The following is a 15,440-nucleotide window of genomic DNA, read 5'->3' as shown; positions in this document are numbered from 1 at the left end:
CATGGAATAGTATAACATTGTTTGTACTTTACACCAAAATAATTATTAAATCAAAAATGTAAATTATAACCACTAAAACAAAACTCTGCTTAAAGTTCTTACTGACATGCCAGTCCTCTAATGCATTCCTGCTTTCCACATAAGCTACTCTTTTTAAACACGTACTTTGAAACCATGCTTTTGGTCCATCAATAGCTCTTATCGCTGCCCAAAACACTAGCAAAGGGAACAATCCTGCACAAGGCAGGGAGATGAACTGGGTGATCTAATAGAGTTGGTGATATATCCCAGTGGACCTATGACAGTTTACACCAGCTGATCATCTGTCCCTCTGTCTTTTATCTTGGATTGTCTGAATCTGCTTTTTATCCCTTTACACTCTGCAGAAAAAACAGCTGTAGTTTTAAGCCCAAATATTCATATTGCGTAGGTCTATTTTGAAAGTTCTACATTCAAGATAGATAAAAATTGTAGAGGAAATTCTTTTTTTGTCCAACTCCCTCCCCCCTCAGTCAGTATCCATTTTTCTTCCAGAGCAATGGCCTCTTCTGGTGCTCGTGAGCAGTTTCTGCGGCAGATGGAACAGATTGTAGAAGGAATTAAACAGAATCGAATGAAGGTTAGACTGTTCCTTCTTGTTTTCTTTGGCAGAAGCTTGGAATTATTTCAGACAAGTCTGGATGGTTTAAAAAAAATGGTGTGATGAGATGTAAACTAATTAAACATCTGACAAGTCTCATCATTTCTATTTTGTACTCTTCCCTAATAAGAGCCTGTAACTAAAATTTTAGTGAATAGACCAGAACTGCATCTTTATACCAGCATGTTTCTCACTCCAGACAGGTTGCAGCATTTGAGTTAGATTCTGGTATTACAATGTGGATCAGTCATCGGGACTCATAGCCTGATTCAGCACCACTGAAGTTGGGAGTTAGGCCTTTGGTGTCCATGGCAGTGGGGTCTGGTGCTCAGTGGACTGCTCTCGTGCACATTTCTCCAGTCTCTTTAAGGCTGTTCTTCAGTGGCAGCAGTAGCAAAGCTGAAACTAAAGAGATCATAGGCAGTCTTGTGCACTGAAGGATGGTTCTGAGTACGTTTTGAAGTTGCTTGTTCCTTTGTAAATATAATGTAATTATTGCCATTTGGATGTCTTTGTTTTTTTATTTTTCTTTCTTTGCTTTATTCCTTTCACCTAAAAAAGTATTATTGATTCCCCCAAATAATGCTTTAACACTTGTGAGTCTTATCCTAGTTAATGACATCATGTCAACGGGTCCTAGTGGATGAACCCACTGAGGTTCCCTATTCTTAAGAACTAAGAATCATGTGTGACATTAGGATTTCTATAATTATATTCTTTCTTTCTTTCTTTTGAAATCTCAAGCATGACAGAGTATCAGGGAAGACACTAGACCAGAAGTCACACATTGAGAGTTACAGACTGTCCATGCTGTTTCTTTGTTATTGGGATAAATAGCCACACAAGGACTTCCAGATATTAATATGATGAAACCTATGTATAGAGAACATGGATACAGTGGAATTCAGTTTAGCATGAAGCTCTTCTGTAAAAATGGAGAATGTATTATTAGCCACTGTCCTGGAGGAGATAGATGTTTCAGTACTTCAAAATTTGCAGTGAATTGTCTCTAATTATTTGGGCAGTGGTTTTTTAATAGAATGGACAAATTCTGCCTGGCATAAACAGTAGTGAAGTTGGTTATTTACTTTGGTCAATTTTTTCATTAGCAAGCCCATTGAGATCCCTTGATTTTGAGGCACTTAAGATTATGGAAATATTTCGGAGAAGCATATTTTTTACTCATGAAGATGGCAGTAATTATGCCTGTTTGTTCTGGAAGGCTGACAAACTCTTTAATGACACTTAATTGCTGCAGCAACAACCCCAGCAAACTCTAAAAATGTCAACAGTTGTTCAAAGTTGTTCTTCCTCCTCCCCCTCTGCTACTCCACAAATTGTTTAATTGGTGACAGCTGAGAAAATCAAAGGGATTTTGTGGGGGAGTGGGGGAAGAGGAGCCTTATTGATATCTCTTGTACTCCTTCCTTCATCTATTATGAATTGACCCCTTGCCTCTAAGACCAGGCAAGCCCCCACTGCTCTCCTGTTTGATTCCACTTAAGAAAACAAAAGTTCAGCCATTTACTTATCCAGAAAAAAAAGATGTAGAGTCTGACTATCATTGGTTGGTGACAATACAGCATCTGCAACTGCTATGTGAGAGAAGGCTGCGAGGTGTCAGTCCTGCTGCACTGAAGACAGAGGTAGTGTTGCCATTGAAGCCATTGAAAATTGGGAAACTGACTGTTTCTGCTTGTGCATCTTAAGTCTCTTTCATTGTGGCTCATAGTATCACTGTTGTGGGAGGAACTGGCATGGTTGGGATCTTTAAGATGGTTGTGAACTAAATTTTCTTTTCTGCCCTGGCGTGTAGATTCCTAGAGAGCATAGCGTGGCTCTGGAATCCTTTAGAGTGTGAAGTGATGCATCAGTCTTCGGAGTCCTGGTACTGAATATCAGGGACTGCTGTCTTCGCAATCATAAGGTCCCTAGAAAAGCAAAATTCCTGCGGTACCATCATTGTGATCAGTACCATCAGAGGTTGTCAATGCTGATTTGTCAGTACCAACCATCTTTTATGGGACACATGGTCTGAAGAGAGTTGCTTTGAGGCGGTCAGTGCTGAGGACTTCACCGTCAGTACCAGTAAGGTCTCCGCTCTCATCTCTGGCAGCAGTGCCGCTGCTTCAGAGCCTGGGCCCTTGAGGTCTTTAGGCCCTGAGGCGGAACTTGTCGTCTTAATACAGTGTTTTGGAGCTGCTGGTGCCGAGGTGACCAATTGCGTCAGGGATCTCCTCTGGCTCGTCAGGAGGTCAGTTTGAGGGCTTGCAGCTCTCTTTTTGGAGGCTTTGTGAGGGGAGTTGGCTCACCGCTCTCCCTCCCTACAAGTTGAAGGCTCCAGGGATGATCTCCGCCAGGGAGAGGATTCAGTACCAGAGTCGGACGCTGGTTTAAAAGCACCCTCTATGAGGAGGGGTTTCAATTTTAACTCTTGGTTCATTCGGGATCTAACCTTCAGTTGCTAGCAGAAGGTGCACTTCTGCGGGATGTGAGCATCTCTGGGGCACCAGATGCAGCGGGAGTGTCTGTCTGTAACTGGATTCATGTAGGGCTAGCAATCTAGAAACCATTTTCGCCGGGTACTTCTTATTCTGCATATTTTAAAAAGCGTGAAAGAATTAGCAGCAACAGGTGCATCTCATCTATCCTCTGCAAAGGGGATTATATCTTTAGAACAGTGTTTTGCTTTAGGATGTTAGTGTATGCGCTCAAGAGCAGCATTGGGTCTTCGGCTCATGACTCCGTTACAGATTGTCATGCTGAATGGCCTCCTCTGGAATAAAATAACTGTGTAGGTGTTCCGAGGATTAGCAAGCCTGTAGGTCGATAACAAACATCTCTTTGAACAAGAATTAATTCAAACTAAAGCGGTTCTGAGATGGCAAAACACTGGTATAAAATACTCATATTCTTCGCCTCTTGGTTTTTATATTGATCCCTCACCTAGCAGAAGCTTCTTGCCTTACTCCTTTGAACAGGCAGATTAGCTGCATGTGGAAGGGTGTTCACACTCTCTCTCTCTCTTCATATGGAAGGGTGTGTTCGTTCTCTCTCTCTCTCTCTCTCTCTCAAACCAGTTTCAGCAGATTTTCCTGCCCCCTGAACTTCATCCACAGTCACTTTCCCAAGAGACTGAACTTAGATTTTCCCCACCTCTACCTTGAAATAAAAGGTTCTTAACTTAAATGTGTTGGGCCTGATTCTTGCTGACGCTAAAGCCACTTTAGTGTCAGATATAGGTGCAAAAATGGGTATAAATATAATCTTATTCCTATTTTAAGGAGTCTTTACATTGCCAAGAGCAGTTTTAAAGGGGCCTTAATGTAAATGAAAATCTCACCTGTTATTTCTTTGTTGATCACCAAAAATGTGCTTGCTATACAGACCATGCATTAGTACATATTTGTTAATGAGCATTTGTATGTAATGCCTTAGGGTTATCGTCAGAGACCCTACAGGTACAGTCTCTCCCTGAATAATCAAGTTTAGATTTGACATGACCAGCCACAAGGAGAGGTATTAGGCAAAGGTGGGATGATGGAGGTTTAACTTTGTTCATATTGTATTCGTTTCTGATTGTTTTCATTAATAAATGAAATAAATACAATTTTAAAATAATTTTACATTAAGTGTTCAAAGTTTGATGAGGGGAGTGCAAGTCCTTGCTGGCAAGATTGAGGAAGGTTATGAGGGATTTGAGCAGGAGAGGGATAGACATAGTCAATGCAGCAGGGTTTTTCACTTGACTGAATATTCTTTGCCCTTCTCTTTGCTAAGAGATGTACTTCAGAAGACAAGCAGCAGACTGCTCCATTGTGCTAAAGGCAGGAGGAGCATTTTGTCTCCCATCAGTAGCACTCCCAGCAGAGCCTGTCTGCTCTTGTTTATGTACACCAAGTGCCAAGCCACTAGCACTGATCCTCTTCACTCTGCCTTAGGTGCTGGAAACTCAGAATGCAGCTTTTCAATATGAACTACCGGTGTGTTTGATAGGGTCTCTCTTCAGGGAGCATCCTGGTTCTTTGTTTGGAATAACAATAGCACAAATTGCAGGTGCTTCCCAAACAGCTCACATTAAAGTTTTATAGCAGTAGAAAGTGCCTCTGTGATGAATTTCTCTAAATGGGTATGATCCATTTATAGGCCCAGTTCTCCACTGCCTGGAATCTTGTGTGATCCCTTACCTCTGTGCAAACTGCTACCAAATCAGAATAACAACACTGCACACCCTCTCTGAACAGGAGTATATGACTACATAAGGCAGTGGAGAATCAGCCCCAGTGTCTCATACAGGAACAGACAAGATAGAAATTATATATACAGGGTATATCTGGAACATGAAGAATGTTATATTTTTAAATACGGGTTCATCTTTTACTTACAGCACGCCATCTGGAGTCATTGGCTGGAGACAGAAAGCATCAAGTAGTAAAATACTTGCATTAAAAATGTCAGAGTACTTTTTGTTTCTGACCCTTAGATTGAGAGTAGTTGAATTTTTCTACTAAATTTGCCAGATTAATGTATGATTTTCCAAAGTTAATAGAAGATGGAGACAGCCACCTTAGATGCCCAATCAAGCCTTCGCTACTGCATCAATGACTTTTGTTGTAAAAGCAGCAAAGAGTCCTGTGACACCTTATAGACTAACAGACGTATTGGAGCATGAGCATTTGTGGGTGAATACCCACTTCTTCAGATGCATGTACAGTCACGAAAGCTCATGCTCCAATACGTCTGTTAGTCAGTAAGGTGCCACAGAACTCTTTGCTTCTTTTACAGATCCAGAGTAACACGGCTACCCCTCTGATTTTTGTTGTAAAAATATTTTGGGTGTTTTTATCACCTGTAATTTTAATTTCAATAAATTGTTTGCCATATTTGAATGCTAGTCCATAAATAAGGTCCTGATCTCACAAAGCCATATGCATGCTCAACATGTCCACTGTAAGTAATTCCATTGACTCAGAGTAAGTCTTTGCAAAATCTAAGCCTAAATATTTGTTGCATTGAAGGAATCAGTCGAGTCCATTATGTGTCTTTTATGAAGCATCTTTCTCTAATGTCTATTTGGAAATATTTTTGATGTTTCTGGTCCTTATACAGTACATGGTCTTTCATTCTTTATGCACATTAAAAACAGATAGAAAAGAAGAAACAAGAAAACAAAATGCGAAGAGACCAGTTAAATGATGAATACCTGGAACTGCTAGAGAAACAGAGGCTTTACTTTAAAACGGTGAAAGAATTTAAAGAGGTAAGATCATTTTTGTTTGTATTGGGTAGAGAGAATTTGAGCCAGTGGGTTTAAGAATAATCTTAAAAGCCATCCTGCTCAAAGACGTCACTTTGAGATGGATCACAAATATTCCAATTGTTAACAGGCAAATGTCTAGATGTGTTGGCTTGCCAAGAAATACTTTCATGTCAGATAATTTTCACAAGCCTCCTTTGGGTTATCTATCTCTTGAGTCAAACCAAAGGAGAGGGTTAAGCTCTCAGGAAACCCCCAGTCATCTTTCCAATTCACTTCATATTATTGTAGAGAATTGGTCTTTATTACTGGAACTTCTGCAGTAGGGGTGGAACTAAAGATCTTTCATTGGCCTATAAATTGTGATTTTTTAAAAATTTATTATTCAGCTCATTAAAATCTCATTGAGAAGAACCCTGGTACAGGGATGCAAATTGGTTTGCAATTTAAAATATTTTAATTAGTTATTAGAACAGGTCTGATTTGCTTGCAAGTTAAAGGCAGCCTTCCTGGGTAGTTGGAGGTAGTGAGATTTTCAAAAGAAGTCGTTGGCCTAATCTGCCCCCTTGAAGTCAGTGGTGTGTTTACCATTGGACAACTCACTTTTTGAAAATCCCATCAAGAAGAGTTAAGTTTTAATGGTCTGCTTTTTTTTAGACATGTGCATGTCCATAGTGGCTCAATTAAAGGTTTGTTTTTCAACATACAGTAACAATCCCTGTTAAAATAATGACGATTGCTTCTCTATTTATCTTGTCTTCCTCCATAGAAAAAGATATTTCTTTTATCCATCTATTATTGTATCATCCTATGTGTAGATTGTTCTCTCATCCTATGCATTGATTGTAAATTCTTTGAGTTCTGATCCTGGATGATATGCTGGAAAGACTTGTCAGATACACGGGAATGGATGCAGGGAGGTATGGCAAGTTTGAGGAAGTAGATTAGTGAGTCTTCCATGTAGCACTGACAGTGGACTGAGGTATAGGTTTGCTCCGGCACTTAACCCTTCTGTAAAATGGGTATACTATTTAGCTAGTCCACTGAGCTGCTGTACTTCGAGATCCTTGCATGGAAGCTACTGTAACGAAAACTGAAGGTGAGGCAGTTCAGCATTTATATTTTGCATTCTCTTGCGTGTCGTAATTTATGATTTCTCAGTTTACATAACGTTTTGGCAGTGGGACATGCCATGATCATCTGTACCAGATATGTTCAGTGTTTCATAGTTGACAAAGATAGGGCATCCTGACCTTCTCAATGTTCTTGGACTTGGGGATTTCTTTCATAGTTGATTATCTATAATACAGAGGATGGGTTGGAGTGTATTTCAGATACTAAGCAATTCTTTAACCATTCAGGTAACTGTACAAAACATTTTAATTATGGGCTGTTTATCAAAGCTTTTGAATAGATTGCTGTTGTCTAGTGGAATCTTTTTTGGAAACCCATGAAAGGGACTATAATCAGTGCAGCATGGAGGTGATGAAGATATATGCAAGGAGCTGTCTTTGTATGAAGGGCACAAGTTTGGTCCATGTTTCCTGATGGCAGTTGTTAAATTAATAGAATAGGAATGTTGTTAACATATAGCCTTTTGTGGCATGAGAATCTGTCTTTTGAAGAAGAGGGGAAGAGTAGTAGGTTTTTGTAGAGGTTCTGATACTGCAATTTATGTAGAGGTTCTTAAATTGTGTGATACTGTCTGCACGATGTATATTTTTTTCTCTAGTAAAATAATAGAGGAAATGCACAGTCTTGTCATCTAAACATTGCAAAAGTACTGTTAATATTTCATTGATTTAGCCTTCCCAGTGCTTCTGTTAATTATTGTCTCTTTGAGAGCGAATGCCAAAATAGCACTACCGTGCAAAAGATCTTTGGGCTTTGCATGTTAGAAAAGGCTGCTTTCTCTAATCTATCGTAGTTCACTGAGTTATTTCCCCTGCCTTGTATCATATATCTCTGGGAGACTGACAAGCTGCTTAGTCACTTTATGACTATGGTAGGAGTTCCCATCCTCTCTAGCAATTAAGCTTCCGTGGAGAGTGAAAAAATCCCTCCTTACCAGTTGTCTTCTAAGGGAATTTCCACACCATGGCATGTCTCCTGTTTTGTCTCCTGGAAGATGATAGTAACCTTATTGGGAACAGAAAACAAGCTCATAATTCTTGACCTTGCTGTAGTGGTTCTCTGAAAATAGACTGTGCAAAATGGCATTGCAGGATTCCAGATCAGGTATCAATGACCTTCATTTCAAATTAGTTCAGTTTATAAGGAAAAAGATGATTTTCATAACTACCAGCAACATAAACTCAATTTGGGACTGACCATAAAGCTAGATTCTTTCTGTCTTGTGCATCATCACCTGTAATAATGATCCTGCCATTGGAACCAAGTTAACAATTCCGTTGATGATTTCATGAGTCAAAAAAACTCCAGCTCACTCTGCGTTGCCGTGGATTGCAGAGCAGGCAGGCACAAAAACTAGTAAAATCATTTTTGTCACTAAAGTAAGAAGGCTTAAATCACTAGTTAGATGATGTCACTGTCACTTAGTCACGTTATAACCATACGTGGGCTCCATCCAGACCCATGTTATCACCTTTTTTTGTCACCAAAGGAGCATGAAAGAGCCATAAAGTTGCCCTAAAGAGACAAATGGAGATTCCTTTTGCATTCCTCCTTGTCAGCTCTCACAACATAGAAGGCTTTGTCTTGATGATGTGAATATAGGTACCATAACTATTATAGTTAACATTTAAAAATCTATTTACTTTTATCAACAGGAGTGCCGTAAGAATGAAATGCTGCTATCCAAGCTGAAAGCCAGTTCTTCCTGAGGACCTCCTCTAGCCAGTGAATTTTATAATTGATTGATCGGTCCATAAATTGAATACTTTCTGTGGTAACATTGCAGTTATCAATGCCTAGATACATGTATATTGCTATGTCTTTATTTTTCAATCTGTATTCCGTTCTGCATTACTTTGTCCAGTGGCTGTTTATTCCTGATCACCTCCATTACACAGTAAAGCGTTAATGCAGTACAGTAAATTAGGAATGTTGTCTAATTTTATTTATTTGTTTTTCACGATGAGGAAGATAGGATTATTTTGTACTTTGGATTTAATACTGCACTAGTTCTAACTTCAGGACAATATATATATGTATTGTAATTTTGTAACATACTTGAAAAAATAAATCCAGACACCATGAAGAGAGTGTAGTAAATAAGCAGTGATTTGATAAATTTAGCCAAAAGTGAAACAGAGAATTTGTTTTCACCTTTTTTCACCTGCTAAGAAGCCAGATTTTACTTCAGTTTTACATTTTAGCCATAGATAAGATTTCAGACAATAAGAAATGTGAAGCCTGGTGGTTAAGACTCAAGCAAATGGAATCTTAACTTGCATAATTCTCTAGTGTAAGATTATAGACTTCTGTATTTTTATTACAGCAAGTGTAGCTGTTGTATACCACTTTCTTTGAAAATTCAGTATTAGGTAGAGGGGGATTGCTATTAACTAACTAGTTCCAGACAAATTAGATTTTAATCACTAAGATCTTCAAGTATCACTGGTTGGGTTGAAAAATCCATCTGTCAACACAAATTCTCCGTCAGCTGCAATTTGGAAAGATTAAGCCCCAGATCTTCTGCTGGTGTAAACTGGTGTAGCTCCTTTGCAGTCAGTGAAGCTCTGAAAACTTAAAAACTTGTTGAACCCCCTTGTGAATTTTTATAGAACATCTGTATACGGTATTTTATAGTTCGGACGGCTTGTACACAACAGCAAGTTGTTTGGACTAGACTTGCTAATGTACAACATCCTCTTTTGCTAAAAAACCCAAGTTCTTCATTGTGTTCAGTAACATGGACAACAGTGCTATTAAATTACTGTCTATGGCAGGTGAATGTGAAATAAAAATGTTTGGAACCCAATGATCTGCAGCTGTTATATTTAAGAGTCTCTTCTTTAGAAGCCTTAATAGATTTTTGATTAAGAATGCATAACAGCATTCACTGACTTGTATAAATGTTTATTCTTAATATCTCACATACTGATGGGTATATATTATTCCAGTGTGCCTCTTCTGCACATTAACCACCTGAGCTGCCACCTTTGTGTTTTGAGTTTTTTTCCTCTCTATGGAATTCGTAAAAACAATAAAACTCCACAGTATATGTAAGAAAGGCCTATATCAGGGTAGATTGCCTTTCTGATCATCAGTGTGGGATGCAGAATTGTGCATCTGTGTCACTGGAAGGAATATTTATAAAGGCATCACCCTAGAAGGCCTGATCCAACTCTCAATGAAGTCAGTAGCAGGATTTGACCTTGGAATCAAAGGCCACTGCACTGCATTTAAAGTGAGAAATCTGTGTAATGTGGGGTGAGAAGTGGAAGCTTATGTGTAGCAAGGTCATGAAAATTCTGTCTGGTAAATTGTTTTAAGCTCTTTCAAACCATAGGAGACTATGTTCAATACCACATATTGGCCCATCAACAGGCTCCTGGATGGGTCTATCAGTCCATCTTGAAAATGTATACACAGTAAATCAGTGTCTTCTACATTATTCTTAATGGCATAAGAATCTTAACAGATTAACATTAAAAATATGATCAATCAGAAAGCTCAGCAGCAAAACCAGTTTTCAGACAATGATTTGTAAAATCTGTTAAAACTTCCAAAATCATTAGCTTTTTTAAAAAAAAAAGGGAAAAAATAGAATCTATTATTCTGGCAAGAACCTCTTTTTGGAGAACATGTAAGCATATTGGAAAAGACTCTGATCTAGCAATGTAAAGGTGTAGTAAAGTGGTCACAATAAGGTTAACTGGGTTACCCTGAGTATTATGGGATGAAGCCATGCTCCACCCTTCTTGTTTTGTAAGTGGGAGTTCCCATCTCCCTCGCCCCAACACACACATGCTTTCTGTGGGATCCAGTTGAACAAAGCAACAAGTTCCCAGCCTGTAGACACTTTGAGTAAAGTGTTTTTGTTGAACTGAACAGTCCCTTTGCAAAAAGAGTCCTTCAAGAGAGCAGAAACAGACCCTTGGGAATAGCGCCTATGTTGAGCAGCTTTCTCTAACGGAGAGATGCCAGAGCCACCATACGCTAGCCCTGCTGTCAGCCCCTGATGTTGGAGGGTAGGGAAGGGAGGTGTGGGTCCAACTATTCTTTGCTTCCATAGCCAATGGGTAAAGTAGAGCATTGTTAGAGAAATCCTAAGGTTTCTCTGATACTGGGGGCCATGATGGACCCATAAAGGGACCAGAACAGAGTACTTGAAAACACTTCTGGTTGACAGCCTTGGTTTCTTTTTGCACTCAGCATGGGACAGACTAATAAGGGTCAGGCCACCACTGTGTGCTCACTCGCTGGCTCTGAAGGAACACACTTCTAAATGCTGTGCTGCCATAACGAGGATGCAAACGTGTAACCTAAGGCCTTGATCCTGCCAACTCTTACACCCTGGAGCTAGGATTGTGACTGAAGATGCTTTGGTATTATGCAGTGTTATGTAATTGAAGAGAATGTTTTTAAACAGCCACATTATTTTCACCTTCCTTGAAAGCAACAGCTCGTTTGCCAAACTGAAGGGCAAAGTCAGTAAAGAAATAGTCTAAGTGGGTTCTTCAAACAAGGAAGGGTCATAAATAAATGGTTGACAGTTTCCTTTGAAACAATGAATTTCAATTTAGACCTTGCCTGTGCTAGAAATTAAAATGTTAAAATCACTTTACACAATGATGTATTACTATTCCATCAGTGGAATAAGGAAAAGTAAATCAAGAAAGCACTGGGCAGTAGGCTGGGTACTGGGACCTGCGTAAGCTAATGAAGTGCTGGCATATAGAACTCTTTAGTGTTGTGTGTGCAATGATCTGGGGAGTACTTGAAATTTTGTTACCCCAGCCTAAATTCCCATGACACCAATCTGGAATTGCAGAGGCTCACACTGAATAGAAAATGCAAACATGCAATGAGAAGAATGAACTGTTTCAGTGCATGCCAGGATGAGCGTGGTCATAGAGTGATATCCTGCAAAGGGCTGAGTGCCCTTTGCTCCCCCTGATTTACTAGAAATTGAGAGCTGATCCTCACCTTTCTGGAATGGGCACACAATCCAGTTGAAAAACTCTGACTTCAGTAGCTGCAGGATCAGGCCCCTAATTATTACATCAGGTGGGAATAACCAGTTCAGTAAGTGCATACACCTGTGACTAAATTTCACCAGTGTAGTGGGGAGGCCAGGTGCAGGTTTACATACTCCACCTACTGTCCAGTGGTGGAATTGCAGTGGTAAGGTGGTATGTACATTCCCCTGTTTGTCTAGGTGAATTAAAGACATTTTTGTCCCAGTCTAATCTTGTTACTATTTTATTATTGATATACCATAGTGTGTGTCCTTTACTCATGTAAGGGAAATACTCTTTGGAGTGTCAGGGCAAGATGGTGGACTAAGCAGCAGTACTCTGGTGTTTCTGGGAACCAGGGTTGAGGAAGATAATCGGAAAGTCAGACAACGTACAAAGGACAACCAAACTGATTGGACTGGTGAGAGTAAGGGAGGTAAATTATATTGTAGGCTTTAAAAGAGAAGATCTGGGGAGATGTGATCGGTCTATAAATACCTCAGAGGTTACAAAATAAATGAAGGAATGAAATATTTTTAGTCTCTGGAAACTGTAGGAAAAGGAGAAATGGTTTGAAGCTAAGGAAGGCAAAGTTTGATTAGATGTTAAAGAAAAGATCTGAACAAAAAGATCAATTGAACAGTCAAGCAGACTCCCAAGGGAAATGGAACCATTACTTCAAAACTCAAAATCAGATTAGATAAGACTGTTGCAAGCTACAAGCAGCAGTCCTGCAAAATGCAAGTCTGAGGGTACGTCTTCACTATCAGTGGGTAGCAATCGATTTCTTGGGGATCGATATATTGCGTCTCATCTAGACGCGACATATCAATCCCCGAACGCGCTCCTGTCGATGCCGGAACTCCACCAACGCGAACGGCGATAGTGGAGTCGACATGGGGAGCCGCGGACGTCGATCCCGCACCGTGAGGACGGTAGTTAACTCGATCTAAGATACTTTGACTTCAGCTACGCTATTCACGTAGCTGAAGTTGCGTATCTTAGATTGATTCCCCCCCCCCCAGTGTAGACCAGCCCTTAATTAGATCTTCCAAGTGGTTAACCAGGATGAGTAAAATCTGCCCCGATGTGGAGGTAGATTATCTCACATCTGCTGAGCTCCTAGACCTTTCTCTGGGCACTGTTAGAGGCAGGATGCTGGGCTAAATGGACCTTGGACCAGTATGCCAATTCCCCTGTATTTGAGAATTGTAATGAACACACTGAATGAGAATCAGTTTCTACTTTGTAAAATATTTGCTATCTAAATTTTGGGTCCACATTTTGTCATCAGCAAAAGTCAATTAAAAATTCCATTCTCAAAAGTACAAGCCCGTGGGGGGGTGAGGTGTGTGTGAGAGAGAGATCTTAACTCAAATTAGCTGCTGGAGATTGTGGAGCCAATTTCTTAACACTTTGCCCCATCATTCATGCTGAAGATTAATTCAACAGTTTAAAAAATAAAAACCTGCCTATGGATTGTGAAGTAAGACTTCTAGCAAATCTGTTGTACACTAGTAGATTCCTCTAGGGGTTTAATTCACAATTCAGTAAACCTCATTAGTTTGGCCCACTAATATATGCGTTGCTGTGGAATAACAGTTTGCCTGATTTGTCTTATAACAGGCTTATTCAAAGTGATACGAGCTACGAAAGTGAAATCTTGGAAGAGTGTTGCCCTTTTCATAATGTACTAAAAATACTGTAATGATAAATAATTATAGCATGTGTAATAAGCATGTCATAAAACCAAATTTTATATTTCCAAGATCACTGCTTTTATAATTTATATTCAGGTAAAGGAGAAAATCCCTGGAAATACTCATTTTTAGGAGGGGGTTTGTGAGACTTGACATTTTAGTAAAGGGGGTTCACGGGTTGTTAAAGTTTGGGAGCCTCTGCTTTAGAGTAGCTGTTTTAACCTCTTTAGATATACATGCTGGGAGCTGTGCTGCTAAACATTCTTTAATCCAGCCTGGAGCTAAGGGTAACAACACAGTAGTAATTTTTAAGATGTGAATTCTATGCAACACTTGACGTGGAGGAGAGGGGAAACTGTATGCTGCACCTTCTCCCTTTTCTTTCAATTGAAATAAAGATGCAAATATGGGTAAATAATAACTGGAACAGATCACCAAGAGATGGGGTAAATAAGCACCACTTGGAATTTTTAAATCAAGACTAGAGGGCTCCCTGATGATACTCTAGTTCTATCATGTTATGGGCTCAATGCCTGAATTACTGGGTGAAACTCTGTAGCCTGTATTCTGCAGGAAGTCAACTGAAGATGAGGGCTTTAAAAATCTATAAAACTGATGGTGAGAAGCAGGGCTACATCATATATAACATACATGTTAACATAAGCCCCATATAGCACATCCCCTTTGCGCTCAGCTCAGATTCTGTTGGATGGCTGATTTAATAAATGAATTAAAAAGTCTTAAGAGAACAGACGTTAAGTCCGGACATGTGCTGTTGTCCTTCTAAACACAGGCACATAAAGGTATACCAGACTTTTTTTTATAATAGAGCTTATTTTAAATGGCAGCACAGCACTAAGAAGATTCCTCTATCTATAGTACATGATTCTGATCTCGCAACAGTACAAAGCAAAAGGAACTACACTGAGTTATACACTAATGTAAATCTGGTGCCAGTGAGAGCAGAAGCGTCAAGTCACTGCACCACCACAGACTTCCTCTGTGAGTATGGGCAAGTTACTTATAGCTAGATTTTTAAAGGTATTTTAGCATCTAAAGATGGAGATAGGTGCCTAACAGGATTTTCAAAAGCACCTATCTGCATCCTTGAGTGCCTAGATACCTTTTAAAATCTGGCCCTTAGTCCCTCTGTGCCTCAATTGTCATCTGTAAAATGGGATTAATAATCCCTTTCTCCCACCCTTTGTCAGTCTTATCTATGTAGATTGCAAGATCTTCTGGGCAGGGGCTGTCTCTTATGTATATATACAGCAACCAGCAAAATGGGATCCCAGTCTCAGATGAGGTCCCCAGGCCACTACTATTATATAAAAACAACTCTGGATTTGTATAATGCAGTGCAGCCCTTTCAAGCCTCCCAATACTCGTGATATATCAGTTCAATAAGATGGTAAACTGAGGCACATAAAAGTTAGGTGGCTGTCTCAGGTCATAAGAAAGTTGCTTTCAGAGCAAGGAATAGAACCTACATGACTGGCGACTGGCCCTTTGCTCTAACACTTGAAAACGGTCTCCAATCCTTTCTTCCTTGTGGATACCAACTACAGCTCATGAGGAAAAGTTACTTGTTAGTAGATAATGGAGCCTAAAGATTGTCGTGCCTTTAAGTGAAGGAAATACTCATGTGAGATATCGCTTGTTAGGATCTTTCTTTAAACAACATGCCTTGTGTAAAT

The 15,440-nt window shown here is 39.7% G+C and overlaps 1 protein-coding gene and 1 long non-coding RNA gene across 2 annotated transcripts in view; one reads left to right on the top strand and one right to left on the bottom strand.

Annotated features, from left to right (window-relative positions):
* Positions 1–9,948, top strand: part of CCDC93 (coiled-coil domain containing 93) — a 93,375-nt gene extending 83,427 nt beyond the window's left edge. The window contains exons 21-23 of the mRNA XM_039494538.1: positions 535–619; positions 5,787–5,900; positions 8,687–9,948. Coding sequence (XP_039350472.1) covers positions 535–619; positions 5,787–5,900; positions 8,687–8,740 — 253 coding nt within the window. The 3' untranslated portion in view covers positions 8,741–9,948. The remainder of the gene's footprint in view (positions 1–534; positions 620–5,786; positions 5,901–8,686) is intronic.
* LOC120374612 lies at positions 6,332–8,397 on the bottom strand. The gene is made up of 2 exons (XR_005586174.1): positions 7,966–8,397; positions 6,332–7,196 (listed from the first exon to the last, which is right to left on the bottom strand). It is a non-coding gene; the product is annotated as an uncharacterized LOC120374612 (long non-coding RNA).
* Positions 9,949–15,440: the final 5,492 nt, after the last annotated feature.

The sequence above is a fragment of the Mauremys reevesii genome, linkage group 11, assembly GCF_016161935.1.
Source record: "Mauremys reevesii isolate NIE-2019 linkage group 11, ASM1616193v1, whole genome shotgun sequence".
Classification (NCBI taxonomy): Eukaryota; Metazoa; Chordata; order Testudines; family Geoemydidae; genus Mauremys; species Mauremys reevesii.
This window is presented reverse-complemented; position numbering and strand designations above follow the sequence as displayed.